Source organism: Pan troglodytes, chromosome 9, assembly GCF_028858775.2.
Source record: "Pan troglodytes isolate AG18354 chromosome 9, NHGRI_mPanTro3-v2.0_pri, whole genome shotgun sequence".
In the NCBI taxonomy this organism is placed as follows: Eukaryota; Metazoa; Chordata; class Mammalia; order Primates; family Hominidae; genus Pan; species Pan troglodytes.
In genome coordinates, this window is record NC_072407.2 from 113,889,917 (window position 1) to 113,915,735 (window position 25,819).

At 45.7% G+C, this 25,819-nt stretch overlaps 4 protein-coding genes across 9 annotated transcripts in view; 3 read left to right on the forward strand and 1 right to left on the reverse strand.

The window, feature by feature from the left end:
* Nucleotides 1–3,936: 3,936 nt before the first annotated feature.
* Nucleotides 3,937–19,046, reverse strand: CRYAB (crystallin alpha B). Of its 4 annotated transcripts, none has more exons than XM_003952027.3 (4): nt 19,008–19,046; nt 6,817–7,215; nt 5,634–5,756; nt 3,937–4,284 (listed from the first exon to the last, which is right to left on the reverse strand). In XM_003952027.3, the coding sequence occupies exons 2-4, from the start codon at nt 7,015–7,017 to the stop codon at nt 4,081–4,083; spliced, it is 528 nt and encodes a 175-aa protein (XP_003952076.1). In that variant the 5' UTR covers nt 7,018–7,215; nt 19,008–19,046; the 3' UTR covers nt 3,937–4,080. The 4 variants fall into 4 exon arrangements, with proteins under 4 accessions (XP_003952076.1, XP_016777469.1, XP_016777468.1 ...); XM_016921980.4 differs by lacking the exon at nt 19,008–19,046 and adding an exon at nt 8,431–8,506; XM_016921979.4 differs by lacking the exon at nt 19,008–19,046 and adding an exon at nt 8,397–8,492.
* HSPB2 (heat shock protein family B (small) member 2) lies at nt 8,122–9,385 on the forward strand. Its single transcript, XM_009424147.5, has 2 exons — nt 8,122–8,215; nt 8,733–9,385. The coding sequence occupies exons 1-2, from the start codon at nt 8,122–8,124 to the stop codon at nt 9,185–9,187; spliced, it is 549 nt and encodes a 182-aa protein (XP_009422422.2). The 3' UTR covers nt 9,188–9,385.
* Nucleotides 13,973–22,146, forward strand: C11H11orf52 (chromosome 11 C11orf52 homolog). The gene is made up of 4 exons (XM_009424146.5): nt 13,973–14,299; nt 19,629–19,666; nt 20,944–21,005; nt 21,237–22,146. The coding sequence occupies exons 1-4, from the start codon at nt 14,268–14,270 to the stop codon at nt 21,474–21,476; spliced, it is 372 nt and encodes a 123-aa protein (XP_009422421.1). The 5' UTR covers nt 13,973–14,267; the 3' UTR covers nt 21,477–22,146.
* A 326-nt stretch (nt 22,147–22,472) lies between these two features.
* The window catches only part of DIXDC1 (DIX domain containing 1), a 97,527-nt gene continuing 94,180 nt past the window's right edge, over nt 22,473–25,819 (forward strand). Inside the window, exons 1-2 of one of the 3 annotated variants that reach the window (XM_009424149.5) lie at nt 22,473–22,658; nt 25,091–25,183. In XM_009424149.5, the coding sequence (XP_009422424.2) occupies nt 25,127–25,183 (57 nt within the window). In that variant the 5' untranslated portion in view covers nt 22,473–22,658; nt 25,091–25,126. Of the gene's footprint in view, nt 22,659–25,064; nt 25,184–25,819 lie in introns of those variants that run through there. The other 2 variants (XR_010147307.1, XM_024347405.3) reach the window with 2 other exon arrangements.

Here is a 25,819-nt window from a genome sequence, read left to right on the forward strand (position 1 = left end):
CACAAAAACCAACCAACCAACCAAAATTCATCCAGGGTAACTGTCTCCAGGACTCCTTCTGTGTCCAGAATAGGTATTTCCCTTCAGGGTCCCCATAGCAGACATGTTGAATGGACATCTTAGGATCTTAAAAAGGTATCTCGGAATTATCTTTTTACTTGCCTGCTCTTCCATTCAATTCTTAATTCCTTAAGAAAACATGTCTTATTTTTGTAGCTAGCACATAGAAGGCACTCAAATAATCATTGAATGAACAGCGATTATAAATCTTCAGAACAACAATCGGACCCAGTGCAATCTTCAAAATAAAAATGTGAAGTAAAAAGTAGCATAGAATTTTTCAAAGCGTAAAAATATGTATCATTCCAAAAGCATTAGGCAAAGATAAACATCTCATTTTCTAAGTATTACATCTTACTGAAATAACATATATATATTATACACACATTCCCCAGAATTATTCTTTAAAAAATGATTGCTTTAAAAAGGTTAAAGCACTTAGCACAGTGCCTACCACACAGTAAGTGCTTGATATGGCTTGGCTCTGTGTCCCCACCTAAGTCTCATGCCAAATTGTAATCCTCAATGTTGGCAGAGGGGCCTGGTGGGAGGTGACTGGATCATGGGAGTGGACTTCATAGCTTTTCTCATGATAGTGAGTCGAGTTCTCATGAGACCTGGTTGTTTAAAAGTGTGTAGCACTTCCCCCTTCGCTCTCTCTTCTTCCTGCTCCAGCCATGTAAGATGTGCCTGCTTCCCCTTTGCCTTCCCACCATGATTGTAAGTTTCCTGAGGCCCCCCCAGCCATGCTTCCTGTGGAACTGTGAAATGATTAAACCTCTTTTCTTTATAAATTACCCAGTCTCAGCCAGTTCTTTATAGCAATGTGAGAATGGACTAATACAGTGCTCAATAAATGTTAGCTAATATTAAAAGACAAAACAGGCCGGGCACGGTGGCTCACGCCTGTAATTCCAGCACTCTGGGAGGCCGAGGCGGGTGGATCACCTGAGGTAGGGAGTTCGAGACCAGCCTGGCCAACATGGGGAAACCCTGTCTCTACTAAAAATAAAAATATCAGCCGGGCGTGGTCGCGGGCGCCTGTAATCCCAGCTACTTGGGAGGCTGAGTAACGAGAATCGCTTGAACCCGGGAGGCGGACGTTGTAGTGAGCCAAGATCGCGCCACTGCACTCCTGCCTGGGCGACAAGAGTGAGACTCCATCTCACCAAAAAAAAAAAAAAAAAAAAAAGACAAAACAAATACTAATTAGAATTGTCTCAGTAAACTTCTGGTATAATTCAGATATAGGGAATGAAGTAGAATTGTGGATGAGTTAGCTATAAAGCTAAAAAAAAACCTCTCAAATATACTGTACTAGAATAGTCCTATACTAATATCGTAGCAGTGAATAGCCACAGCAAAGGGTGTGATCTAGAAAAGAATAACAATAAAGAACCAGTCTAACTTAGGCACTTATGGTAACAATAAACAAAAAAAGTGACCCTGCACATTTTTGAAACAAATATCATTATATAATAGTTGAAGTTGTGATTTATTTAAAACCAAGTCCATAATTGCTTGGGAAATATACTAGTAATTAACTAAAATGATTAAAATTGACACATGGCTTCCAGGCATTCAGTTATTTTACACTATCTAATTCAGCCTTGATAATGTTAGATATTTTTGCCTACTAGTAACAGAAAACCCACGTCAAAACAGATTATTAACAAAAACAAGACATAATCAGCCAGCCTGAAGTAGGGAAACTCTAGAGTTGGCTAATTCAGCAGTTCATTGACCCATTAAGGACCTGAGATTATTGTCTTTGTGCTCAGCATATCATGGATGCCCGCTTCACGTTTTCAAAATGGCTACAGTAATCCAGGCATCACATTCTCATGCTCCAACATCCAGAGCAAGGAAAAAAAAAATCTCTCTCTCTCTCTCTCTGAATCTTTCTGAAACCTTTTCTTAGTTTAGAAACTTTTTCTAGAAGCATCTCCAACAGACTTCCCTCCTGTCTCATTTGCCATAATTGAGTCATAGCCCTTTCAAGAATAATCTTGAAAATCAAGAAGAGAATTTCCCTGCTTGATTTGGACTAATCAAGATAGACCTCCTATGGCTGGAGCTTGAGTTCACTTCTCTGAATCACATGGCTAGGAAGAACATGGTGTATACCTAAACCAATCTGGGATACTGTTGGCAAGGCTGAAGGTGGTAAATAGCTGTTGGTTAGGCAGCCAACAGTGTCTGCTACACAGCCACAAAAATTGGCTGTAAACTTCTGGCTAGATCACAGTATTTCCGACTATTAGGAAGTTGTTTTTTAAGAGAAAGCATTTTTGAACCGGTATAGATTTGCAATTTATATTGTCCTAGCTCCACACCCCTGCATCATGAATTTTTTTATTAAGTTTTAAATTTATTTATTTATATTTTTTGTTTTAGTTGGTATAGTCAATTTTTCATTTTAGTCATTCTAATAGGGGCTCAGTGATTCTCATTGTGATCTTTTTTTTCCTTTATTTTCTTACATAGGTAAACGCATGTCATAGGGGTTTGTTATACAGACTATTTCATAACTCAGGTATTAAGCCTAGTAACCATTAGGTATTTTTCCTGATTCTCACCCTTCTCTCACCTTCCATCCTCCGATAGGCTCCAGTGTGTGTTGTTTCCCTCTGTGTCATAAAAAAATTTAGGCAATTGTTTCACGTAGAATATTTCAAAACGCTGGTCAGTCCCCAAACTGACTGATTTCTGATTTTGCATGAAATCAGAAATTAGCTAGAAGTTGCTAAAGAAAAAATAAGAGTTGTCAATAAACATTTATACCAGATCACCTACAGCAGTGCTGTTTATCAAGTGAATCAGAAGTTTTGTCCAGACCCACAGAAATGAAATGGAGGGTTGTTTTTTGTTTTGGGGAGGATTTTTCTGTACAGTGGTATGTCTTTAAGCTAAATAATAGAACCACTTATTGATTGGCTATTAGTTGTAATTCTAAAACTTAACTATTACGTGGTAGGACATTGAATTGGATATGCCCTGGCCTTAGGTTAGTAGGTGTTTGCTAGATAATTTAGACCAGGGGTCCCCAACCCCCAGGCCATGGACTGGTACTGGCCCGTGGCCTATTAGGAACCAGGCTGCACAGCAGGAGGTGAGTGAAGCTGAACTCCACCTCCTGTCAGATCAGTGGTGGCATTAGATTCTCATATGAGCATGAATCCTATTGTGAACTGCACATGTGAGAGATCTAGGTTATGTACTCCTTATGAGAATCTAATGCTTGAATCATCCTGAAACCATCTCCTGCTCCCCCGGGGCCATGGAAAAATTGTCTTCCACAACACCAGTCCCTGGTGCCAAAAAGGTTGCAGGCCACAGATTTAGCCTATACCTCAGAGCTTGTTAGGTGATAATCACCAAAGTCCTGTTTATTGCCCTTGTAAATCAGCTTAAGGCAATGCTTATCAATAGGAAAATGTCAAACAGTATTAGGGTCACCATGTCTTCCCTGGTGATGTAATTAATTTTAGAGATGCAGTAAGGCCTTTTATGTAGCGTTATCCAGAGTTCATTCAGATGTGCTCCAGTCCTTTAAACTGAGAGCTAAAATCAAAGAGGGCAGAGAGAGAGTAACTAATATTCCTTGAACTCTGCCAGTGGCTTTTCCTGCTTCTTCTCCTTAATTTACTTCCTATAATTGCTCTGTACAACTCAGTAACCCATGTTATAAATGGAAAACCTGAAGACCAGAAAGGTTAAGCAACTTGCCTACATTTATACCAGTAGTAAATGGTGAAGTCAGTCATTCTGACTCTAAAATCCTTGGAGCCCTCTAAATCATAATGCAATCATAAATAGATCTGTGGTATCTGTATATTTATTTAAAAGTGTGTGGAATATTCAAACACAGGACAGTTATCTGTTGCTGAATGATATTTTATTAGCTTGATAATTTGGGCCTGCCCTTAGCATTAATAAGCTTCAGCACTAGTCACAAGACTTTCATTCACTGGTGGGGAAACTTTCTTGTTTTAAAAAATGCAATTCAAGAAAGGGCATCTATTTCTTGGGGGCTGCGGTGACAGCAGGCTTCTCTTCACGGGTGATGGGAATGGTGCGCTCAGGGCCAGAGACCTGTTTCCTTGGTCCATTCACAGTGAGGACCCCATCAGATGACAGGGATGAAGTAATGGTGAGAGGGTCTACATCAGCTGGGACCCGGTATTTCCTGTGGAACTCCCTGGAGATGAAACCATGTTCATCCTAACCCAAAAGAATGAGGAAAGAGGCAGAGAGATAAGAACAGGAACTATTATCACCTGCCCAGAACTCAGGCATCCTGATTTCCCCTTAGGTGAGACCAAATGCCATGACAACATAGGAAAAATAAATAGAGCTTCGTTTCAGGGTTGCGGCTAAGATGAAGTTGCCTAGGTAGTCACTCCTACCAGTGAGAATCTGAGAAGTCTGAAACAGTCCAACACTTCATTATTTTTCAAACCCTGAGGCATAGATATGTTTAGGGGTATTTCCCAAAGGTTTAGATCAATGTTGGCTGGGCCTACAGAATTTGGAATCTCATTTAGAATCTGAGTCCCTGAGGAAGCCCTGAAATTGTCCTGACTCTTCAGGAATGTCCCAGAAGGTTCCAGAACAATAGGACTGCTGCTGAAATTAAAAAAAAAAAAAAAAAAAGACTCCATCCAAGGAGACTATGACCCAAACCTAAATCATATAAGCAAAATTGAAACAGCCTGAGGACATTACTGAGGACAAACTGTACTGGTTGACGCACAGGTTCTGAGCTATCGTTAAATGGTGAGAAGCAATTTTAAAGCCCTCTTATAAAGTCATAACAAGCTGTTCCATTTGTCAGAACTCCCCCAAAGAGTAGATGACCTTAACCCGTATGCCTGCTGACTCTCAAGCATGTAGCCAAACAGGCTCTTGTTAACTGATTTCCACATGGGCTGTAGGGGATTAAAGACTGAGCACAGCTCTGAAATTTAGACAAACCAAGTAGTTCAGCATTAAGATGGGCTAAAGAAGAGACACGGATTTTTGCACAGCTAAAAGAGAAGTCACAACTCAAGTGCTTTTAGGGTACCTGTAGTTAATGTAATTATGCAAAGCAACTAGGTGTCTGACAGCCCTATACCTAATCAGTGGTTCTCAACCTTGACTGTAGATTAGAATTACCTTAAAAATTGCTGATGCCTGGGTCCCACCCTTAAAAATGCTGATTTAATTGGTCTGGAGTAGTGCACATATGCTAATTGGTCTGGAGTATGCCCGAGCATTAGGTTTTTTGAAAGTTCCCCTGGTGATTCTAATGTGGCCCAGATTCAGAACCACTGGCTTAAATGGGGCATCAGCATCCCATCATCCCATCTAAGGCGATCAAATCAAAGGCCACATCTCTGGCCATAACAGTAACAACAGCAATATGTCTATCCTAACTTAGTCTTCTAGACATTGATTTGTAACCCCTGATCCCGACTGTTATGGCTTGGGACTGGAATGTAGCCAGCCTCCAAAGCTGATAGCACTACCTGGACTATTACAGTATGCACTGAATGAATGAGCAGAAAACAAAAAAACAAGCTACATACCTGGCGCTCTTCATGTTTTCCATGCACCTCAATCACATCTCCCAACACCTTAACTTTGAGTTCCTCTGGGGAGAAGTGCTTCACATCCAGGTTGACAGAGAACCTGTCCTTCTCCAGGCGCATCTAGAAATAGCAAGGTAAGGGAATGGGATGGGAGAAAGATGGCAAAAATACTGATTACACAGGTGCTGTCTTATTCTGCAGAGCTGCTTTCTGTCCGGGTAATTCATCCTTCTCTTCTCTGCTTAAAAAATCTCCTTTTTAAATAAACATAGCTCTCTGCTTCAGGGAGCCACGACAGTGATACCTAAGGCTCATGGTGATCAGACCCAAACTTTATTTACAGGGACAGAGAAGAAGACAGATCACCCAGGGGACCAGTCGCAAGGATGTGTGCAAGCCTGGCATCTGCTGCCTCTCTGACTCCAATGCCTGGCTTTGTGGTTTGTCTGTGAGACAAAGGCCTCTTCTTCTGGCTCAGGTCTCTTTGCCAGTTTTCCACCCACCCAATCTGGAATGTTCTGCTGGTCCTGCTTGTCCTTCCAAAGCCCTTGCCCACTCAGCTCCTGTTTACTCACACTTGAATATTTTTAAACCAGAGTGTTATCTGTGACAGCTCTGTCAACCTTATTTGTTCACCCTGTTCTTCCACCCTCTTAGGACAAATGGGGGTCCCTATATTGTTTCCTCGTAAGGCTTGATTGGACCCAGGCCAGTGCCCTGTCATAGCCCTGAGAAACCCAGAAAATCATAGAAGAGGGAATAGAAAGGCAGAAAATACCCATGGGGATGAACAGCTCAGGATGAGGCAGGGCTCTCTCCTGGCTCTGAAACCTGAGATGGTAAAATTGGTCAAGAGTCCAAGGTGTTGGAGGAGATAAGCAAAGAAGTTTGAAGGCAGCTCTTTCCCTGCAGATTGTCATGAACCAAACCAGAAAGGGGTATCCTGTAGAGAAGTTAGGGGACGGAGGATAAACTTGACAGTGCATGAAAAAATGTAATAAATGGGATACAGAGGACTATCAAATAGAAACAGGTGATGGGGGAGGAAGGCACTAGCAACCTCCTCATTTTTCTTCACATTTGGACACACATGTGCCTAAAATGGTTTAGGCAGGGTAGGAAAGGGAAATGGATGGAGAAGTTTCCAGGAGGTTCCAGTCCTAGCTGTGGGGAGACTCACCTCTGAGAGTCCAGTGTCAAACCAGCTGGGTGCCCGCAGGAAGGAGGGTGGCCGAAGGTAGAAGGGACTCAGGGAAGTAGACGTCGGGAAAAGATCAGACTCCAACAGGTGCTCTCCGAAGAACTGGTCAAAGAGGCGGCTGGGGGAGTGGAAAGGAAAGAAGGGGCGGCGGATCCAGGGGTGGTGGATGGCGATGTCCATGGTGGCTAGGTGAGTGTGAGGGGTCAGCTGGCTGGTCAGCTCCTTCAGCTGCAGCTACAGCCAGCCCCTTATATATGCAGTCTTGTGAAGCTTCTGGAATGGTGATGTCAGGGGTTTTATTATCCTAGCTCACCGCCGGTTCATGGAGACTTGTGATCCGGGATTTGGCAATGTGACACATACCCAGTACTCACTGAGCTAAGAAAAGAGAGACACAAACACGTCTGAGCCGGCCAGTGACTTGTCATGGTCTTGTTTCACTAGCTTTCTGTCCACACCCAATGGCACCCACCCCCACCCCTGTTCTCTGAAGCTGGTACAGAGTCAGGAATCCCAAGCAGGCACGCGGGGTGGGGGGAGGATGGGAGCCGGGGTAGAGTGCCCCTCCTCCTCCTTTCCAGTCCTGAATGCCAGGGGAATCAGGCCAGCAACTATCTTGGGCCTGGGCAGGGACTGGAATCTTCCTAGGCTGAGCCCCAGGGACATTAACTCTTTGTGAGTCCTTGGAAGAGAGCAGTGATGGTCAACATGTCAGCATCAGCCATCTGCCTCGTGCCCTGGGTTGACCTGGGTTTAGGAGAGGATCCCACATCTGGGCAGAAAGACCCCACCCCCTGAAAAAAGAGCAAACAGATTTCTTGCATCTTTCGTCCTATGTGGCTCTCAGAACATTAAATCCAGGAGTGCTTTAGGAATTGGGTGCACAGTGCCTGCCACCGAGGAGGAGAAAATGAGGTGTGGAAACGTGCAAACCGTTTGTGAGGGTCTCAGCGAGGCCTCTTCATGCCCCAGGCACCACCAGCTCCCCCTCCCCAGCTCGTTCCCAGCCAGGACCCTCAGCTGTCCTCTCAGGCCCCCTGCGACAGCTGAAGAGTGTGCGGGGGAGGGGACTAGGGGTCCGGGCGGCGCTGGTCACACCCTCGTTGCTCTCACTCAGGGCCCCCACTCCCAGCCCCTCCCCCCCAAGAGGCTCGGCACTATTTTGGGTGGTGTCGACCCCGCCCCCACCTCCTATCGAGCCCTGGCTCTCCGGGCAGCTGGAGGGGTCGCGCTGCGCCTGTTGGGGCTGCACCTCGGACCAGGGCTTCTGCTGCATCTGCAGCCATGTCGGGCCGCTCAGTGCCACATGCCCACCCGGCCACCGCCGAGTACGAATTTGCCAACCCGAGCCGCCTGGGTGAGCAGCGCTTCGGAGAAGGTATGGCACAGACACCACCCCCTTGCCCCCCACCCCCACCCCCTGAAATTCTGGGCTGACCTCCCAACGTTGCTGGCCTCCACCCCACTCTGGGCTTAACTGATCTCCTGGGACCAGCCACCCCCCACCCCAGACTACCCCTCATCCCCTCCAAGCAGAGATCTTTCCCATTCCTGCTGACCTCAAGACACACTTGGTGCTTGCAGTGCTGATACCTGCTCTTTGCCGGCCTGGGTGTGCCTCCTTGTCCCCCTTCTATCCACCCAGGCCGTTTGGTGCCTCCTCCTCCTCCCCCTCCTCCTCCTTCTCCTCCTCCTCCTCCCTTTCCTTTCCGTTCTCTTTCTCCTCTTCCAAGCTGCCTTCTCCTCCTAGCTACAGTGTGGCCTCCCTCCCGTTCCCTACTCCTCCTGACTCCCCTCTTGCTCTTCCCAATCCCTCCTCTCCAGATTTCCCATTTCGCCCCTGTGCCAGCCTCATCCTCCCTCATCCTGCCTCTTGCCTTCTCTCTGCCCTTTAGGCCTCCTGCCAGAAGAGATCCTGACCCCCACACTCTACCATGGCTACTATGTCCGGCCTCGGGCCGCCCCAGCTGGGGAGGGCAGCAGGGCAGGGGCCTCTGAGCTTAGGCTCAGTGAGGGCAAGTTCCAGGCATTTCTGGATGTGAGCCACTTTACCCCAGACGAGGTGACTGTGAGGACTGTGGATAACCTGCTGGAGGTGTCTGCCCGGCACCCCCAGCGCCTGGACCGCCATGGCTTCGTGTCCCGAGAGTTCTGCCGCACCTATGTCCTGCCTGCTGATGTCGACCCCTGGCGAGTCCGAGCTGCTCTCTCCCATGATGGCATCTTAAACCTGGAAGCACCTCGGGGTGGCCGACATTTGGACACAGAGGTCAATGAGGTCTACATCTCCCTGCTCCCTGCGCCTCCTGATCCAGAGGAAGAGGAGGAGGCAGCCATAGTTGAGCCCTGATTGCCACAGACCCAGCACCCAGCAAATCCCTCTCTACCTCCCAAGGTGATATGGGCAGCTGCCCACCACTCCAGAGGTAGCAGCATCCTTGGGGGAAGGGAAAGGTGCATGGTCCACAATGTATGGTTTGGTCCCATGGGACGTGTCATAGCCTTGGTTTAGTTTTGGGTGGAGCTGAATAAACCCAAATCTCAGGGCCTTGTTTGTGCTGCTCCCTATTCTGTGGCCGGGAAGCTGGGATGGGGAGGGAGGGAGGAGGTCACAGCCAGCTAGACAAAAAGCTCCTCAGTTTGATGTGCCCAACGTCATAGGACCCTGAGCTCGCACTTGGATGCTGAGATCACACCCGGAAGCTGACTCTGGCTCCAGATCAAATTCCTAGCCATAATTTTCTCACAATGCAACAAAAGAGAGAGTGATCCTGGGAGGGAAAAGGGATATGCCATCCAAACAGCCCAGAGGGCACTGTCTGAGCTGGTGATTAGAGACACAAAAACAAGGGTCTCCAGACTGTCTGGCCCTTTTTGGGTAGGGGCTGGGAAAATGGTTTTTGGCTGGTGAGAGTTGCCTAAAGTCCTGGAGTGAATACTTTGTTTTCATGTACTAAGGTCTGTCCACTTAAATGGTCACTGATTTTGAGAGCCTGAGTATGCATACACAGGGCACAGACACAAAGCCTCTCCAATTATCACGGAACCCCATTACCTTCCCATCCTCTGGGGGTACGGTGTATTCAGGAAAGCCTGAGGTCTGTCCCCTCAGTTATTCTCTGCAATCAAGAGAACATCCAGCTACATGATTTGGGGGAAGTGTCCAAAAGACCTTCCTGCCTCCAAATACATATTTCATTAGGCTGTGGTAGATACCTACAATTCTTCCATTAAAGCAGTTGTTTCTTGGCTGGGTGCAGCAGCTCACACCTGTAATCCCAGTACTTTGGGAGGCCAAGGCAGGAGGATCACTTGAGCCCAAGAGTAAGAGACCAGCCTGGGCAATAGAGTGCAACCTTGTCTCTACAAAAAAATAAAAATTAGCCAGGCATGGTGGTGCATGCCTGTAGTCCCAGCTACCTGGGAGGCTGAGGTGGGAGGACGAGCTAGGGAGGTTGAAGCTGCAGTGAGCTGAGACTGCGCCACTGCACTCCAGCCTGGGTGACAGAGTGAGACCCTGCCTCAAAAAAATTAAATTGAATTGAATGAAATTAAGTGGTTGTTTCTTAACTTTTGGAAGTTATAGACCCTTCTGAAAATCTGACAAAAGCTATAGCTGCTCTTACCAGAAAAATACATATGCTCCCAAATTTGGCAATACAATTTGAATAGGTTCCCACAACTCTTAAGACCCATTCACACACCCCCCTTAGGGATCTGTGGACCTCCAGGATAACAGAACTCACTTGAGGAATTCAACTTTTGGTTAAAAGATTGCTGTCTATTAAAAATGAAAGCATGCCCCAGAGAAATAACATTTGACATATTTAACTGTTCATTCATTCATTCAGTAAATATTTATCAAACCTCATGTAATACACCTTGGGGGATATACATTGTAAATATAAATTATAAAAACTATTAGCTTTTATTGTCAACTTTCCGGAATCTAGTTGAGAAGAAAAATAATAAGAAAAGGATTCTACTTAGACTTCAACCAAAATAGCTTCACATTGATATGTTTTGTAACTGAGCTTTATTTAAAGGAAAGGGTTTCCTAGCTATAAGAAATTTGAAAACTTCTGATTTAGTCCAAATCCCCTCTCCATTCAAATGCTTTTAAAGTTATTAATCAACTTATTCTGGGACATTCTGAATAACAGACAACTTAGAACTTCTCACGGTAGTCGTTTCCATGTTCTTTCTTTTCTTTTTTAGACGGGGTCTCGTTCTGTTGCTCAGGATGGAGTGCAGTGGCATGATCATGGCTCACTGCAGCCTCAACCTCCCTTGCTCAAGCAATCCTCCTGCCTCAGCCTCCTGAGTAGCTGGGACTACAGGTGTGTGCCACCACGCCTGGCTAATTTTTTACTTTTTCTGGAGATGAGGTCTCGCCTTGTTGTCCAGGCTGGTCTTGAACTCCTGGACTCAAGCAATCCTCTATCCTTGGTCTGCCACAGTACTGGGATTACAGGTGTGAGCCTCTGTACCTGGCCTTCCATTTTCTTTTTGGTCTTAACTGACTTAATCGTTATAAATTCCTCCTTTTGTTGAATCAAAATCTGCATTTCGGTAACTTCTCTGGAAAACAAATACAATGGTTTTTTCACTGAAAATCCTTCTGATATTTAAAGATAACCATCCTGTCTACCTGAGGCTTCCCTTTCCCAGCTAAACATGCCTAGTTCTTTTTTTTTTTTTTTAGGACAAAGTCTCTCTCTGTCACCGAGGCTGGGTGTACAGTGGTGTCATCTCCCCTCACTGCAACCTCCTCCTCCCGGGCTCAAGCAATCCTCCCACCTCAACCTCCTGAGTAGCTGAGGCTACAGGCATGCGCCACAACACCTGGCTAATTTTTTGTAGAGACTGGGTTTCGCCATGTTGTCCAGGCTAGTCTTGAACTTCTGGCCTCAAGCAATCTGCCCACCTCGGCCTCCCAACACATTGGGGTTACAGGCGTGAGCCACCACACCCAGCCATGCCTTGTTCTTTCAACCATATCATACAGCACTTTCCACATCACATATTACCCAGATAACTTTATTTTGAACATACTGCCTTTTGACAACGTAACTTGAAATTCAACATCTAGACCTAAAATTATTATTCCAGTCATGGATTGACTGGTACAGACTTCAGTGGAATAATCAATATCCTTGTTTATCACTTCAGGCTTCTATTAATGCTGCTTTAGGCATATCAGGTTTTCTGGCTACCACAATGGTCTATTCCTCTATTGATTTCTTTGGAGTTTCTGGTCATCTAAAAATCCCTTAGGTGATTTCCTTTCCTTTTCTTTTCTTTTCCTTTTTTTCTTTCTTTTTTTTTTTTTTTAGAGACAGAGTCTCACTCTGTCACCCAGGCTGGAGTAAAGTGGTGTGATCACAGCTCACTGCACCCTCAAACTTTCTTGCTCAATCCTCCTACCTCAGCCTTCTGAGTAGCTGGGACTACAGGCACACATCACCACACCTGGCTAATTTTTCAGTTTTTATACTTTGTAGAGATGTTGGGTTGTTGCTATATTGCCCAGGTTGATCTTGAACTCCTGGGCTCAAGCTATCCTCTTGCCTCAGTCTCCCAAAGCAGTGGGATTACAGGCATGAGCCAAGCCACTGTGTAAACCCAGCTGCTTAGGTGCTTTTTAAAACATTACAGAAGGGGTGACTAAAAAGGAAGCAGATTATGGAGGGCTTTGAGTGCCAGGCTAAGCAGTTTGAACTGTATCCTGTAGGTGATAGGAAATCATTAATGGCTTTTGAACTGGGAGGAGAAGGAGTGGGTAACAAGATGAAAAGGATACAATTAATGGTAGAGTAGAGTACAGAATGGATTGCATGGAAGAAGCATGGCCATGAAATAGTGCAATGATTGGGGCACAAGAAAAGAAAGTAAGATGTGGGAACCAGGCGTGGTGGGAGGGTCACTTCAGGCCAGAAGTTCAAGTCCAGCAGGGGCAACATAGCAAGACCCTATCTTGGCCAGGTGTGGTGCCTCACACCTGTAACCCCAGCACTTTGGGAGGCTGAGATGGGAGGATTGCTTGAAGCCAGGAGTTCGAGACCAGCCTGGTCCACATAACAAGACCCCCATCTCACATTAATTAAAAAAAAAAAAAAAGACCTTGTCTCTAAAAAGATTTTTTTTTTTTTAATTAGCTAGGCACAGTGGTGTGAGCCTGTAGTCCCAGCTACTCGAGAGGCTGAGGGGGGAGAATCTTTTGAGCGTAGGAGTTTGAGGCTGCAGTGAGCTAGCCACTCAACTCCAGCCTGGGTGACAGATTGAGACCCTGTCTTTAAAAATAAAAGAAAGAAAGAAAATAAGATGCTTTGTAATAATAACAACAATACCTAACTCTTACTGAGTGTGTCCCATGTGCCAGGCCCTGCACTAGAGCTTTATTTTTCACCACAATCCTGTAAGATTGTCACTCTTACCCATGTTTCATAAGAGGAGGAGTTCAAAGTCCAGGGTATTCTCTGTGGAGTGCAGAGCTGAGTGGTGGGCCCTGAACATCCACTTAAAGGACAATAACCAGGCATCCGAGGAAAACACTAAAAATGGGGTGAGAGAACTGAACACAAGAATGATGGGTTTCACAGATTCTCGTAGAGCCCATATTTTCTACTGGTGAGTGCGGGTGAGTCTAACTTTGGGTTACTGGAAGGAGACGCAGAGTTGAGGGGTAAGTGGAGAATCAGTAGTTCTGAACTGTGGATAAGGAAATGAGTGGTTAAGAAGTGCTGAGGCCATCCTGATCATAGAATCATCTGATTTTATACCAGAAAGGGGATTAGATTCAGTTTTTTTCATTTCACAGCCCTAGAAACTTAGGCCCTATAAAGGTTAAGTGATTTGCCCACATCGATTTCAAATAGCAAGGGAGAATATATGAGGAACCCATTTCCCCAAACTTAAGTTTCCAAGAGACTCCAGTATCCCAACCCAGATTCTGTACAAAAATAATAAGAAACTGGTACCAATTGCCTCGAAAGTGAAACTCAGTTAAACCTGAGTGGTGCTGAGCAAAATACTACATTGGGCACTCATCTATTATAGAGGATATATTTCAAAGACAGAGTGATGTAATGGAGAAGCATTTCGTAAGGAAACCAAGAGCCCTTTTCTATCTCAGGTTTCTTTTTATTGAAGCTTGAAGCTCAAGTTCATGGCTTCATCAAAAGACGCTTCAAATCCTGAAGTTGAGATAGCTCTCACCTGGAGCCCGTGTGTTGTTCTACCCTTTGGCTGGGAACACAGTCACCTGGGAATCATTCCAGCAGGTGGCTTCAAAAGTCCAACCTGCTAGGTTGAAATCTGACACTGACACAGACTCCGGGAGCTGCCGCGGAAAGCTCAACCAGGAACCCGGAAATGCACAAGCCTCTTGATGCATAAAAACAGCTGGGCTCCCTTGGAGACAGAGCGCCATGGGAAACCGGGTCTGCTGCGGAGGAAGCTGGTGAGTAGGCTGGAAGGGCAAAGGGGAACATCTATCTCTGTTGGTGGATGTAGAGGCCCCGAAAATCAGAGCACCTGGAGATAGTTGTCTGCCAGCCTCCCACTGCCACCTTCCTCTGCCTGGTACCTCCTTGTTCCAACACCAGAGCAGCACCTCCTTTCAGGAGGCCTTAGAAGACAGAGCCAAGTGGCTGGGCGCGGTGGCTCACGCCTCTACTCCCAGCACTTTGGGAAGCCGAGGCCGGCGGATCACGAGGTCAGTAGATCGAGACCATCCTAGCCAACATGGTGAAACCCCGTCTCTACTGAAAATACAAAAATTAGCTGGGCATGGTGGCGCGCGCCTGTAGTCCCAGCTACTCGGGAGGCTGAGGCAGGAGAATCGCTTGAATCCGGAAGGCGGAGGTTGCAGTGAGCCGAGATCGCGCCACTGCACTCCAGCCTGGCAACAGAGCGAGACTGTCTCAACAACAACAACAACAACAAAAAACAGAGCCAAGCTAGCTGTCTGTGGAATGGCCAGAGCAGGGCAGGAATATTGAACCGGCATTGTTTTTCTGTGCCCTCTTCCTCCCTTTCCCCTTCTTTCCCTTTCTTCCTGGATGAGAGTAATAATTGTAGCATTTGAGAGCTTTCTATGTGCCAGACATTTTACAGTCTTATTTAATTTTTCCAATACTTTATGAGGTAAATGGTTTTGCCCCTCCTCCTATTTTACAGTCAGCTGAGAAACTGAGGCTCAGAGAAATTAACTAACTTGCCTAAGGTCACATGGCTGGTAAGCAAGTAAACCAAGATTCCAACTGAGGCCCACCTGACTTCAGAGGCCACCTTTTGAACCACTGCATAATATTACCTCTTAGATCAAGCAAGTCAACTTTGAAGCAATGTTTATTTAAAAGGGCAGAAGTGCCAGGCGTGGTGGCTCACGCCTGTAATCCCAGAACTTTGGGAGGCCGAGGCGGGTGGATCACGAGGTCAGGAGATTGAGACCATCCTGGCTAACACGGTGAAAACCCATCTCTACTGAAAATACAAAAAATTAGCCGGGCGTGGTGGTGGGCGCCTGTAGTCCCAGCTACTCGGGAGGCTGAGTCAGGAGAATCCCTTGAACCCAGGAGACGGAGCTTGCAGTGAGCCGAGATTGCACCACTGCACTCCACCCTGGGTGACAGAGCAAGACTCCGTCTCAAAAATAAAATAAAATAAAATAAAATAGAATAAAATAAAATAAAATAAATTAAAGGGCAGAAGTGGTCGGATGCAGTGACTCACACCTGTAATCCTAGCACTTTGGGAGGCTGAGGCAGGCAGATGACTTGAGGCCAGGAGTTCAAGACCAGCCTGGCCAACATGGCAAAACACCATCTCTACTAAAAATACAAAAAAATTAGCCAGGCATGGTGGCACATGCCTGTAATCTGAGCTACTTGAGAAGCTAAGGCACGAGAATCCCTTAAGCTTGGGAGACAGAGGTTGCAGTGAGCTGAGATTGCGCCACTGCAGTCCAGACTGGGCAACAGAGCGAGACTATGTCTCGAAAAAAAAAAAGAAAAGGAGTTTGAGACCAGCCTGGGCAACATAGGGTGGCCCCATCTCTACAAAAAAATTAAAAATTAGCTAGGCGTGGTGGTGCGCGCTTGTAATCCCAGGTACTTGGGAGGCTGAGGCAGGAGGATCACCTGAGCCCTGGGGGTAGAGGCTGCAGTGAACCATGATCACACCACTGCACTCCAGTGTGGGTGACAGAGTGAGACCCTGTCTCAAAAATGAAAATAAAAATAAAAGGGCAGAAGTAGGAAAAAGAAGAATATCCATGGAATATCTGAATATGACTTTCACACTTATTTACTATGTGACCATAGATAATAAGTCCCTTAATTTCTCTGTATCCATCCTCACATGTAAAATATAGATAATACATCCTACATTGTGTAGATCACAGGCTTATTTTGAAGAGCAAAGGATATAGCGTATGTGAAAACCTCATAATAAATTATCTGTGGGGTTGTTACTATTCTTTCCCAGAATTTTCATCACTGCCATGCCGTAAATTCCTGGTCCAGGTTTTATCCTGTCTACTGCCTTCCATGCCTGGGGCAGATCTGGAAGATGTCATGTTATAAATAAAGCATCATTATATTTAGATAGACAAGTGAAGTGCATTGGAAAACACACAGGTTTTGGAGTAGTACATTGGATTCAAGTCCTGCCCTACTACTCATTCATTTATCCATTCATTTATTAAACAGTGTTTATTGAACATGTACTACAGGCACAGTGATAGACACAGAAGACATAGTAATAAAAGGACATTTGGTCCCTGCCTTGTTGAGTAAGAAATACCCTGAAGGTCCAACATTTGGTAACTGTCTAAATACATGGCATATCCAATTAATGGGAAATACGTAGCCACTTCATAAAGAATGTTGGAAGAACACCTAACATCATGGAAAATTTTACTCTTTATTAAGTTAGTAAAAAAGGCCCTTCATTAACCCGTCTGTAAAATGGGAACAAAAATATGTGTTTCCTGGAATGTCAGGATTGAAAAAATAAAGCACCCTTTAAACTCTGAGATGCCCTATAGACATATGACATCCAGAAGCACAGAAAAGCTTCTAGAGAAGGAGATGTAACAGCTTCTTTTATTCTCTTTCTTCCCAAGTGTTGGTATTCTTTTTTCATTACTGATTAGTTCTCTGATGGTGATAGTCATTAGTGGTCAACTTTTACTCATGCTTATTATATGCTAGGAACCATGCTAAGTATTTTACATTTCCTGTTTTATTTAATCCTTACAATAATCCCATGAGGTCTGAATTATATTATCATACTCATTTTTTTTTTTTTTGAAACAGAGTTTTGCTTTATCTCCCAGTATGGAGTGCAGTGGCACAATCTTGGCTCGCTGCAACCTTAGCCTCCCAGGTGTAAGCGATTCTCATGCCTCAGTCTCCCTAGTAGCTGGCATTACAGGTGCGTGCCACCACACCCAGCTAATTTTTGTATTTTTAGCAGAGACGGGGTTTCACCTGTTGGCCAGGCTGGTCTTGAACTCCTGACCTCAAATGATCCACTCACCTTGGCTTCCCAAAGTGTTGGCATTACAGGCGTGAGCCACCGCACCTGGCCTATCATACTCATTTTATTAATAAGAAAACAGAAGCCCAGAGAAGTTAAAAATTTGCTGACGTTCTCACAGCTATTCTGACCTCATCAGTCTGACTCCAGAGCCCATTCTAGAGACACTATACCAAATAGTCTAACCAAAATCTTTTTTTCCTCTTCAAATACTAGTAGGATTGAATAAAACTTTGTTCTCTATTTTTTGTTATCTCAATAAACCTCCAGAGGCTTAAAGATATTATGGCAATTGAAGATATTTTTATTTTAAAATATTCTTTATAGTTATTGTTTCTGATTACAAAGGTAATAATCATTCATTGCAGAAAATTTAACTTCTGCAATGAGCAGAAAATAAAAAGCACCATAAATAAAGCACCCAGAGATGATGGGAACATTTTAGTGTATTTCCATATATTTTTTAAATGTGCACAGTTTTTATTCCAAAACATACCTTTTTACTAACTTAATAAAAAGTAAAATTTTCCATGATGTTCGGTGTTCTTCCAACATTCTTTATGAAGTGGCTACATATTTTCCATTAATTGGATATGCCATTTCTTTAGTCAGTTACCAAATCATGGACCTTCAGAGTATTTCCTATTTTTTGCAATTTAAATAATGTTATAATGAATATCCATATTTGTACATGTATAATTATTTCTTAGGATATGGAATTGCTACATCAGAGGGTATACACATTTATGTTTAAGGATTTTTATACTTATTGCCAATTGCATTCTAGGAGGATTGCACAGATTTTTATTTCTATTACCACTGTAGAAGAATGCCCACTTAGTTTCCTTAAATCTAAAAATAAAATCCCATCGCCTGTGTATGTATCTAAATGAATACTCACTCCATTTGGGTTGTGTCCAGGCATTGCACAATATCTAACTTGAGAACAGGCTCTGTTCACTAACACTGGATAGCCCTAGTCTATGTATTTCAGGACTAATATTTTCTCTATCCATTTAAATAAAAATAAGTAGGTAAAGAGTAGTAACAAGTGGCAAAGAATTAGAAGATTATCTCGTTCTTAGGATAAGGCTGACTGAGCAGCAGTAACATAAAGCAAGAGCTGAAGTGGCAGAAGAAGTAGAAAAACACAGGAGAAGTTTTTCTTCTGAACCACCTGTAGAGTTTGGCTGGAGACTCAACTGCTGTCAACTGAGCAAGCTGTAGCAAAACCAAAAATCACATCAAAACAGAAAACTCTGTCACATGTGTGTGGAAAAATCCTGACTTTTTCCCCACAGTAGTCCTCATGATTTAGAAGTCAGTCTTCTCTCTCTAGCCCTCTCCAATTAGCAAAGAAGGAAACCTCCCAGGAGATGAGAGATCAGGCAGACAAACAGGGTTGGTTCTGGCAAGAGTTGGAAATGTACTAGCAAGAAAGCAAGAAAAAGAATCCGGAGTAAGCCCCAAACTATTTAGCCTATTTCCTCAGTCAGTGTTGTCTCTCTGGCATCAAACAGTTAACAATCACGTAGACACACGGGCGCCATTGGGGACCCCAGGGGCTCAGAAATAAATATAAGAGGTCTGCCCTACAGTGAGGGCAGGATAGCTGAGTCACTCACCAAATTCAGTGCTCCCTGTTCTGTAGACAAAGTTCTCTAAAGGATGTTAAAGGTTAAACATCTCTCACTTTCTCTGTTAATTAAAAACAAGGACAAGGAAGCAGGGAGGGAGGTCACTTGTTAAGAAAGGGCCTTGAGGGGCTGTAATTAGTTAGCCCTGGTTGTGGCAACTTCCATGACTCCCAGAATAAAAGTCCCAGATTGGTAAAGACCCCAGGAAAAAAAAAGCACTGAAGAAGAGGCAAGAGGGTCTCTGGATCCAAGAATATTCCATCATTTGACAGATTTCCCTCACCCTCTGCTGGAATTAGCCTGTTAGACAATCCCAGAATAGCTCTCAAGCCAGATACATCCCTGGCATGTAGTGCCTGGTTGCCTGAGGCTGTATTTTGGGTCTGGTTATGTCAGTTGTACTACTCCACCTTCCAGAACCATCCATGTGGGAGAGGTGTGGTACCCTTGACTAATGCTTTGGGACTGAACCTGGCTCAGGGTGAATCTTTATTAGAGGGAGGTAGGGGAAGCTCATCAGAATGTTAGGAGACCACAGAGCAAATGATGATGGAGGGAAGGCAGAGGCGAGGGCTCTTGCACATGGGTGATCTGTTTTTCCTATTACAGGAGCTGCCCATCAACTTTCCAGAAGAAAAAGAAAACAGGTAACTTTGGGGCTGGGGGAGGGAACCTGGGGGAGGCAAATTAGAGAAGACAACAGAACTGCAATCTTTGGAAAGGGCAGAAGGGTAGAAAAGGAATGAAAGGATAAAGGGAGACAGCACACCAAAGAGAATCCAGGTTGCTGCATTCAAGACTAGTTCTGAACCTCTGGATCTTATCCTTTCCATTATTTCAGAGTGGCAGGGTTGGTTGTTCATTCTTTCATTCATCTAGCAAATATTTACTCAGCACTTAACATTCTACGTGAGGACCTGTGTGGGTCCCAAGGAGGCAGAGAGGCACAAGAGGAAAGACACATGATCTCAGCCCTGGAAGAACTGAAAATCAAATTTAAGAGATAAATTCATATAAACAAACAGTTGTAATATCATCTACTGGTGCTGTAATAGATGTGTACTCATGCTGTGGGAGAATGAGAGAAGACACTGATGTCAAAATGTCAAAGAAATAATAGCAAAGGGCCAGGCCTAGTGGCTCACGTCTGTAATCCCAGCACTTTGGGAGGCCAAGGTGGGGCGGATCACTTGAGATCAGGAGTTTGGGACCAGCCTGGTCAACATGGTGAAACCCCATCTCTACTAAAAAGAGAAAAACTAGCTGGGCACAGTGGTATGTGCCTGTAGTACCAGCTACTTGGGAGGCCGAGGCATGAGAATTGCTTGAACCCAGGAGATGGAGGTTGCAGTGAGTCGAGATCGCGCCACTGCACTCCAGCCTAGGCAACAGAGTGAGACTCTGTCTCTAAATAAATAAATAAAAGCAAAGTTCACAAGTCAGCAGAGGAGGGAGAAGGTGTTTTAGGCAGATAAATCAGCTCATGAAAAAAAAAAAGAGACTGACCTGATTCAAAGTGGCTGATTGGTATAGCTGAGCACTTCCCACCTTGCATTGTAAGTGTGTTTACTTATTCCCCCTAGCAGGCTGTAAGCCCCCTGAGGTAGAGGAAACAGCTTACTCATCCTTCTACCCCCAGAACATGGCACAGAGCCTGGCACATAATGGGTTCTCTTGTTGAACTGTGTTAGGGGCTAGTGAAAAATGAGGATGGAAGATATTATGGCCAGATTGTGAAAGGGCCAGATTGTAAACCCTGCTAAGGAGTTTGGATTTAGGACTAGTAGACATGAAAGAAGTGAGAATGGAGGCAGGGGGATTAGACAGAAGCCTGCCGTTAATAGTTTAATAGTGATTTGAAGAAGGCAATCTCAGTAGAGACAGGGAAGAGAGAATAAATTTAAGTTGGATTTCTTCCCCTCAGGAAGCCAAACAAGACGGACACTGAAGCCGCAGCCCCAACAGCTGCAGCAGAATCTCCCAAAGGTAATGACAGGTCTCTGTCTCCTCTCTGGGGCTGCTCGGACATGGGATCCCAGTAGTCAGCTCTTTTGCACTGCAACAGACACATTTCAGTCACCTGTAGAATTTGCTGGCTCTGTCTGTCCTTTGCTCAAAGGAGCAAAGCGAAGGGACATCAGTTGACCTGCCCCTGCATTGGAGGTGAGGGGCAAAACCAAGCCATGAATCTCCCTTAATGCTATCCATTCCTCGCAGGGCCATGAAACAACAGGACATACGTATGAGCGGGTGTTACAGCAGCAAGGGTCTCAAGAGAGGAGTCCAGGCCTCAGGTCGGAAGACAGCAACTTACATTATGCTGACATTCAAGTGTGCAGCCGTCCCCATGCCCGGGAAGTGAAACACGTGCATTTAGAAAACGCTACAGAGTATGCGACCCTTCGCTTCCCCCAGGCCACACCTCGCTATGACAGCAAGAACGGGACCCTGGTGTGAGCGCTGGGGAGGAAGGCCGAGTCCATCGTTAACCACTACTCCTGTGGGGGAGAACCTACTGCTTTGGGGAATTGGGTGGCAACCCAGGGATGTTGGCCACGTTTTAAGCTTAAAGAACTCCAAAGCCCCTGGAATTGTGGGCGTCCCATTCTCCCCTGGCCTCTTACTTGCCACTGTTAGGTTGGAGTTAATAGTTGGTTTAGCTATGGGTGGATAGCTAAACTTAGCTATCCACATGAGGTTAGGTGGAGTGTGCAGGGAGGTAGGTCTTCGACCCCACCATTGTTGCTCCTGCTCTTGCAAAGTGCAGAAAGAGCAGGTAAAAAGTTAGCCCATAAGCACGTGGGCTGATCTTGTTGGACTTTAATTAATGGTATCCTTTTTCACACAGCTTAAACTCCAAAGCTGAAGGGGAGGTGCTCCGGAAAAGCGTTCTGAGCTTTTACATTCAGACACTAGGGCTGGCTTGGGCCATTTTCTCAGTGGCTGAGTCAGGTTCCAGACCTTAACAGACAAATGGGGGAAGGGGGCTTAGGCGTGGAGGAAGCGCTTTCAGGACCTCAAGTCAGTGATAACCGACAGCACAGCGAGGCCTGGAAACTTCCCTCGGAGGGACTGTTGGCTCTCGCAGGTGCGGGGCCGCTAGGATCAATAAACGGCCTGAGAAACATGCCCGGCGCGTTTTCTGGGGCGGGGCCCCGAGGCTCCTTGCGAGGAAAGCGGATCCCGCCCAGTTTTAAGGGCGGTTCGAAAGTCCAGCCAGTAGACAGGCCTTCCGGCCCCACCCCCAGGCCGCGGCTGGAGGCGGAGCTGGAGGGGGGTGGGGTTTAGGAGAACGGGGGCGGGCTACCATTGGCAGAGGGCGCAGTTCCTGGGGCGGGGGTCCATGCCGGGATTGGTTGTTGTCGGAGCTCCTGGGAGGCGGATCCGGAACGGCAGTAGGGGGAATCTGGGTCCAGGGGGCGCGGTCTGGGCCTGCAGGAGGCGGGATCCGGCGGGCCAGAGGCGGGACCAAGGCCGGCAGGGGCTGGCTCGGGCTGGCTGGAGGCGGGCGGGGCTTGGGGCCGGCCCCCGCATCACCATGGCAGCGGGAATGCCGCGGCAAAGCCAGAGCACTGGCAGGCCGAGCCCAGGAGGGCTGGGGACAGAGATGCTGAACCAGACGGACCCATCATTTAAGAGGTAGGTGCTGAAAGGTGGCGAGTAACAAAAATATTACCCAAGTTGATCATCCACATCGAAACTGGGGACACGCGGAGGTGGCGAGGATGAAGTGGGTAAGAGGAGGCTAAAATTTCAAAGACCAAACCGCCCTCAGCCTTGTACATTCTTAGTGTGCAGTTTCCTGCTTCAGACTTTCAGAGCTTAGAGAGGAGGGGTAACGCACTCCCCTTTCTCGGTCTGTTCTCCGTTCTCCCCAGATACCGCTGCCTCTCTGCTGGTCCCTAAGAGGGATGATTAAAGACTGGTAGAGTACTGAAAATGAAATTGTAGCACACGCACACGCAAAAGTTGGCAATAATAGTATCGGCCGGGCGCGGTGGCTCACGCCTGTAATCCCAGCACTTTGGGAGGCTGAGGCGGGCGGATCACTGAGGTCTGGAGTTCGAGACCAGCCTGGCCAACATGGTGAAACCCCGTCTCTACTAAAAATACAAAAATTAGCCAGGCATGGTGGCACGGGCCTGTAATCCCAGGTACTCAGGAGACTGAGGCAGGAGAATCGCTTGAACCCGGGAGGCGAAGGTTGCAGTGAGCCGAGATCTCGACAAAGCACTCCAGCCTGCGGGACACAGCAAGACTCCATCTCAAAAAAAAAAAAAAAAAAAAAAAAAATAGTATTAGCCCCATAAAGTGTGAGAATTTAAAGCACTTGCGACAAGTACATAGTTTGCAGTCAAATGTTGGCTGCCATTGTATCATTACCATTATCACTTTTTCCCGGCCCGTTGTCTGGCAAAGACTCAATGCAGGCAGATTCAGAAAAGGTGGGTTGGAGGACTGACCCCCACCACTAATTGGTGGAGAAACTCTGTAGCCTATTTTCTATATATTAAATGAAGGTGGCCGGGCGTGGTGGCTCACGCCTGTAATCCCAGCACTTTGGGAGGCTGAGGCGGGCAGATCACCTGAGGTCAGGAGTTCGAGACCACCCTGGCCAACAATGCGAAACCCTGTCTCTACTAAAAATACAAAAATTAATGGCCATACCACCCTGAACACGCCCGATCTCGTTTGATCTTGGAAGCTAAGCAGGATCGGGCCGGGATAATACTGGCGAGGCGCGGTGGCTCATGCCTATAATCACAGCACTTTGGGAGGCCGAGGTGGGTGGATCACCTGAGGTCAGGAGCTCGAGACCAGCATGCCCAACATGGCGAAACCCCGTCTCTACTAAAAATACAAAAAAATTAGCCGGGCGTGGTGGCCGGGGCCTGTAATCCCAGCTACTCTGGAGGATGAGGCAGGAGAATCGCTTGAACCCGAGAGGCGAGGCTGCAGTGAGCTGAGATTGCGCCACTGCACTCCAGCCTGGGCAGCAAAGCGAGACTGCGTCTCAAAAAAGTGGGGGGGAAAAAAAAGGTAGAAACATTAACTCTGTTTTCAAAGATTATTTACTGCAAAGGTCAAATAAGATGATGTAGATGATAGTACTTCGTAAGCTTAAAGTGCTATATACAAATTTCTGTCTTTAGATTATACATGCCGGGCCATGCGCGGTGGCTCACGCCTGTAATCCTAGCACTTAGGAGGCCACCCGAGGTCAGGAGTTGGAGACCAGCCTGGCCAACATGGTGAAACCCCATCTCTACTAAAAAAGTACCAAAAATTAGCTGGGCATGGTGGCACATGCCTGTAGTTCCAGCTACTCGGGAGGCTGAGGCAGGAGAATCGCTTGAACCTGGGAGGCGGAGGTTGCTGTGAGCCGAGCTCGTGCCACCGCACTCCAGCCTGGGCGACAGAGCAAGATTCTGTCCCCCCCAACAAAAAAAAGAATTACACATGTTGTCTCTCTGGGTTAAAACTCAGTTTCTGAGGATAGAAGGAAGTAAATGCCAGTAGCAGAGCTTCCAGTATTTCTCCTGATTATCTTCAGAATACTTCCTGTGGTCCTTGACTGATAAATATAGGAAGAAAGGAAAATGCATTGTTGCTTGACTAACGATAGGGGAGTATTACTCTTCACTTTATTAGTATTAATACCTAAGGAACTAGGTTTAAAAATGCCACTGGGTTAGCTGGGTGTGGTGGTGCACACCTGTGGTCCTAGATACTTGAGAGGCTGAGGTGGGAGGATCACTTGAACCCAGGAGTTAAAGGCTGCAGTGAGTTATGACAGTGCCAGTGCACTCCAGCCTGAGTGCCGGAGTGAGACCTTATCTCTAAAAAAAAAAAAAAAAAGTAAATTTTAAAATGCCACTGGGATAGCCCTGTTGTGCTTGTAATATCTTCAGCTGGACTTCCTGCTAACTAGGGTCCTATTTCTGATACTTCAAGATGACTTAAGTTGGTAGGTTTTGGGGAGGGGTCTGGCCCCAACTCGGTTAGTTGAGCTTTAAATTTTTTTTTTCCTGGCTTGTTATTTTGTACATTTCTTATTCTTCCTGTTTTAGGTGGCCCTGATTCGTCTCTTCTAGGGACTCTTGAAGATGGGGACCCAAGTGGTTATGAGATTCAGTAACTCCTTGCTGCCAACAGAGCCTTCTGTAAGTTTTTGGTGTACTATTGTGAAAAGCGTGATGATGTTACTGGAATTTCAATACAGTTCTACTTCTGGGGATTTCTCCATCAGGACTCAGATCCTGGAACAGAATTTTAATTTTTTTTTTTTTTTTTTTTTTTGCTTTTCCTTCTTGTGGAAATTCTATTAATAGCTCTCTTGGACCTCGAGTCATCTTTTTCTGGAATTAATAAAATAAGGCAGGGGTTGAGAAATTCTAGCAATTAATCAGAATGTATGCGTTTTTAAAAGATTTAAAGTTTGTTATAGCAATAATGTATGTTAATTACAGAGCATTGGAAAAATATTGCAAACTATGATTTTAAAAAATGCAAACCGTAATTCTCCCACCCAGAAGCACACTGTTAATATTCTGGAAAATATTCTTGCAGTCTTTTTTTCTATATATACATATATATATAGTGAGCGATCTCAGCTCACTGCAACCTCTGCCTCCCAGGTTCAAGCAATTCTCCTGCCTCAGCCTTCTGAGTAGCTGGGACTACAGGCACATGCCATCACACCCAGCTAATTTTTTGTATTTTTAGTAGAGATGGGGTTTCACTGTGTTAGTAAATTTTTAACATGCGATCATATGCTGCACAAACTTTTTAACTTGCTT